This window comes from Cucurbita maxima, unplaced genomic scaffold, assembly GCF_002738345.1.
Source record: "Cucurbita maxima cultivar Rimu unplaced genomic scaffold, Cmax_1.0 Cma_Scf00023, whole genome shotgun sequence".
NCBI lineage: Eukaryota > Viridiplantae > Streptophyta > Magnoliopsida > Cucurbitales > Cucurbitaceae > Cucurbita > Cucurbita maxima.
Genome location: NW_019272039.1, coordinates 2200919 through 2206265, shown reverse-complemented (window position 1 = coordinate 2206265; position 5347 = coordinate 2200919). Strand labels below are relative to the sequence as shown.

The 5347-nt window shown below is 35.5% G+C and overlaps 1 protein-coding gene across 1 annotated transcript; it reads left to right on the top strand.

Moving 5' to 3' along the window:
- Positions 1-1510: 1510 nt before the first annotated feature.
- On the top strand, positions 1511-5120 carry LOC111496899 (protein CPR-5-like). The gene is given in 6 exon segments (XM_023147456.1): positions 1511-1980; positions 2695-2751; positions 3364-3399; positions 3513-4247; positions 4424-4913; positions 4916-5120. Coding segments are annotated over 6 exon segments (1761 nt in total). The 5' UTR covers positions 1511-1578; the 3' UTR covers positions 4957-5120.
- The last annotated feature ends 227 nt before the right edge of the window (positions 5121-5347 follow it).

The window sequence follows — 5347 nt, the reverse complement described above, 5'->3', positions numbered from 1 at the left end:
AAATTTACAATTTTTAGCTAGAGAAAATATATGGGGAAATGAAAATTAAAGGGGTGGAGGTTAGAATGCCACGTGGCATGAAGAAGATGAGTGCTGCAGATTCTGATTGGATTTGAGAGTCCGTGTGGCGTCCACCCTCACTGGCATTTTGGAAATTTAGACGCTTTTCGGCTGACGTGTTCACGGTGGACCGTCATAATCCTGTGGTTCGGTTGGCAGTAGAGTTTTTCTTCTCTGCTGCTCTATTTGCCTGAACTGCACTCGCTGTTTTTCATCGTGAAATGCACGCGCATAAAATCTAGAAGTTGGGATGTCACCCATCTTGTCATGGTCATGCTTTATTAGACGTTTATAAGTGATGGTTTGATATTCTCTCTAAATAACTCATCATTCAACTCAAGTTCATGCCACCGTTGGCCGCATTTATCCAAGCTTCTAACTTTCTTTTGAAAAATAAATAAATAATATAAAAGTAAATAGATTTTTGAAAAAATTATTTATAAACAATGATCTAGACTAGTAAAATAAAAAGTAACACAACGACTTAAATAGCATATAACTCTCAGTACAAAAATTTGATGAATCATCCTCCCTTATACATTTTGAAACATTTCAAATCTATCAAAAGTATGTATGATTTCGCAAAAAAATATCATATTAAAGAATTACAAATTTATTATATATATATATATATAATTAATTTGTGACCTTTAATCTTTGTTAATGTGTATATATTAAATTTAATTTTAAATAAATTACAACATTTTATTTAAACCAAACGGTGAAAAAATACAAAATTATGTAATTCGCTCCAAAAATAGATTTTGGTTGATATAGTTAGATTATGGTGGAATTAAAACTTAAACTCAACCACATCAACTATAAAATTAATGTTATCTCAATATTTTATTAAATATTTGACATATGAGATTCCTATATATATTATACACTTATGCAACGTAATTTATTATTATGGATAATATCTTGAATTTATATATTAATTTATATATAATTCAACAGATAAGACATACCAATAATTTAAAGGTCAACTCGATCTTTTACAATAATTGACTACAAGCATAACTACATGTACATATAAATTTCATGATTTTATTAATGGATGATTTTTAATTTTGTGCTAAAAAAATAAATAAAGTTAACATTTTTATTATATAAAATTAACTTTAAGGTTCCATTTTTTTTTATATAAATAGATTTTATTGATTATTTTAAATGTTGGATAGGTTAAATATGACAAAGTTTAACCTATTTTTAAATATTATTAAGCTTTCACCAGATAAAAATAAAATTTAAATTTAATAATATATTAATTTTGAAAATTTTGAAAATTTCAGACACTCAATAATGGGGCAGAATTGGTTAGAATTTAGTTGAAAATTCTATTAAATATTTTAATTAAACTTGTAATTTATTGTTATTACTATTTTGAAATGAAATCCGTTTTGAATCATTTATTTAAAAATTAAAAAAAAAAAAAAAAAGGAAAAGAAAAAAAAGAGCGCTCAAATCATAAGTTCGTCTCCCCGTTGGCTTGGTATCAACGAGAATTCCCAGTCCATGGTTACGGCGGCTCTTCATTTGGCCATGGACGAAGCTCCTATCTGTGCACCCAGTTGCATCGCCTCCGTTGACGAAACCACTGACAGCGACCGCGAAGAAGCCGCGGCGGTTGATTCGTATCTGGAGAACTCTAGCCGGACTCTTTACGACCATCCGCCATGTTTAAATCGCAAAAGGAAGAAGAAGAAGAAGAAGAAGAAAAGGGTTATTGTTGACAATGTTCAAGAACTTCCTTCTTCGTCGTCTTCTTGTTCTTCCCCCGTGAGATTGTTTCAGAAAGGTGTGAATTGCAAACGCCGACGCCGCAAGATTCTAATTGCTCAATCGCGGCGTGCCGATGACGACTTTGAAAATGTGGCGCTTTTACTGGGAATGTCCTTCGCAGCTTTTGTTGCTCAGGTTCTGTCTTCTTCGCCTTTTTAATGGGGTTTATCTAACTAGGGTAAATTTTGTATTTTGGTGGTTTTGTTTTCGCTTAAATGATTCTTAAAGGTCAAAACTTTCTCAATTCAACGTCATACGAATAATTTATGGTTCTTTTCCCTTCAAATTATCAGGAAAAAAGGTTTGAATGTTGACATTTAATACATACGATCTATTTTTGAGAGAGACTCTGAAATTTTATTGTCTAATGTTCATATTTCTTATCAGATTTTTAGGAGTAACAACAGGAGAAATTACTACAATTTTTAGTAGTAACTGAAGACAATAACACTCTTTTCTTGTCTATTTAATCATCCATATTAATTAGTTATAAGACCTAAGAGGAAAGTTGAAACTAATATGGGAGTTTTTGCTTTGATATGTGTCTCTGAATATGAACTTTGTTATCAAGTGGGAAAGCGTATTCAATGCCTTAATATGGTTAAATATTTAGAACTTTGATGATAACAGAGCTGAAATGATGTTTTTTTTGGAGTGGAATGTAGTTTTCTGTAAATATTTAGAACTTTGATGATAACAGAGCTGAAATGATATGTTTTTTTGGATTTGAATGTAGTTTTCTGTAAATATTTAGAACTTTGATGATCAAAGAGTTTGTGTGTTTCTCAGGGCTGCCGATAGTTTTAATAGTTTGTTGATCTTTTAGGCGCTTTTTAATTTTGATTTTAGGTGCTCGAGATGCAGGAAAGGTCTGGTGAAAGGATGTCTGTTGGTCATCTCTCAGTGGTATGCTACCGTTCTCTATAATATGAATGCAAGTAGCTCATGTATATTGAAACTAATACTCACAAAGTAATCAGGCTCTCAATGTACAATCTTGCCGTAGTATAGAAGTGAGTTGCCAAATGTTCCGTAACCTTATTTTTTTTAGTTAACAAATATTTGTGGATGGAAGATTTGAATCTCTGACTTCTTGATCGATGGCAGATGTCAATTACTAATGAGCTAAGCTCACCTTGGCTATGTTGTTGAAATGAGATTGGTATTCATGTAACTCTTTTGAATCATTTCAAATAAGAAGATAGTGAATCCTAATCTCTTGTTATTCAAATTGCAGTATTTGTTATGGATATTTTTTCGACAGCTTTCCTTCTTAATTCGCATAATGTTGTCATAGGTGTGGTGTTAATCTAGATTCACTGGTGTTGGTCTTGTCTGCTGAAGTAAAGTGCAGCTTCCTTGGTTTAAATGTTGCACAGGCCCTTGTCTGTCTACCATCGATGATAGTTTACCACCGAGTCGTTCCATTCTCGCTTCTTTCCTAAGATCTGACTTATATTTCTTCGAAATAATTATATTAGTGGAGCCATATGATTCAAGATTGTCTTGTACCTGCAGATTTGCACTTCGGCTATCCAGGAATCTTTGGTCAATGTAAGTTTGATCTCTAACTACAGTTCACTGTTATTTATTCAGTATTGCCCAGAGTCCAAGATGCTGAAGTTCCTTCCACATGCCTGTTCTTTGACCGGTTATATGGAAAACAGGTTTTTGGAGACAAGCTTGATTGGTTTTTGAAGAAATTTGAGAGATCATTTGAAAGCACGTTGAGAACTCTTAGATCAATCAGTGAATTATCTGCAAGAACAGGAGTGTGTTTCTCCAGCAAACGCAAGGAAGAAAAAATCGAAGTAGATTCGATCCTCGATAGGAAAAGAGACGTGACAAGGAGCTCTCGTTTGGAAGAATGTCGCCCGGACGAGTCTTCTAGGACAATTGCCCCTATTGATCAATTAAGTTCAGTTGGAATGGTAAAGGAAAGCCTTTCTGATTCGTTGACTCATGAGTTAGCTTTATGTAAACTGAAAAGTGATGTGACTTCTGTTGCCCCAAGGGCAGTTGGTTCCCATCGCAATGAGATAGCGCTTGGCACTTTTGAAAAATCCGTTGTCGAACAGGCACGTTCCAATGATCTTAAGACAGTGGAGCTTGGCCTTGCAATGAGGAAATTAAGGTTGAAAGAAACACAAATTGCCCTCAATTGCGACTTAAACAATCTTGAGAGATCAAAATTGGCAATGGGTATATCAAAAGCCTGTTTTAAGGAAGAGAAGTTCAAGAATCAGTTAGAAGACACAAGACATTCGGAACTGCTTAGAAAGTGCATAGACTGCCTCGTTGCTGGTTTGCTTATAATGTCGATGGCCATCTCGTACGGAGCATACGTTTATTCCTACCAAAAAATTTCTGAAGCTACTGCTATCTGTACACCTTCAACCAAGGCAAGTCTAGCCCCTTCTTTTTGTTATGGCTTGTATATGACACTGGTAGATCTGCAACCCAAAAACCATTTACTTTGTTATGCAGCTGTTGATGAGTTTTTTCATCACATATTGTTGGAACTAAAAGCAAAAGCATTCATTCAACGAACTTATTTGAGGTTCTGTGGTCTTTACAGGAATCAAAATCTTGGTGGATACCAAATCCTATGGCATCTTTGAATAATGGACTGCATATGTTAAGTTGTCAAGTTCAAGTGGTGAGCCGAATGGCGTTTGGCGTGATTTTGATTCTTGCAATTGCCTACTTGCTTCTTCAACGCTCGTCCGCTTCAAACCAGGCAATGCCAGTTACTTTCATTGTCTTGCTGCTTGGTGTTGCCTGCGGTTTAGCTGGGAAGTTGTGCATAGACACACTGGGAGGAAGCGGATTGCATTGGCTCATGTACTGGGAGACCTTGTGCATATTGCATTTATTTGCAAATATTTTTACTTCTACACTGTTTAGGATTCTACATGGCCCGGTCAAGGTTTCTCAAGGGAAAAATGGCAACACAATCTTGCCATACTGGACCCGCCGTGCTGTATTCTATGCCCTTCTGCTTGTCTTTCTGCCATTGTTGTGTGGGCTGCTACCATTTGCAGGTGTTGGTGAATGGAAAGATCATTTCTTCTTCTGGTAACTGATACGATTGCAGCAGACGGCTACTGAATGCATCAGCAAGGATGTGGCTGCCGGGCGTTGCTGCTTAGGATTATTTATTTCGTATTGGTTTTTGTAAGAGCCATTTAAAATGCTTTGGGATAGTTTTGCAGTTAAATTGCTAATTGATTGTTATTATTATTTATGTATAAATGAGTAATACTTAATGTCTCGGGAACAATCTAGTGGAGATGGGGTGGGGCCTGTAACTCCAGAGGATTAGAGCATGTGGCTACGAACCACGGTATCGGAGTTCGAATCCTTCTTCATCCACAACTGGCCAAAAAAGGAAGGACTTTTCTCTCTGGGGAGTAAGAAAATCATGATCGGGATAGTGGACCCAAAGCTATGGAATTTGGGTGTGGGCTTTTGTTGAAATGGAATGACATTTTCTTTTTCG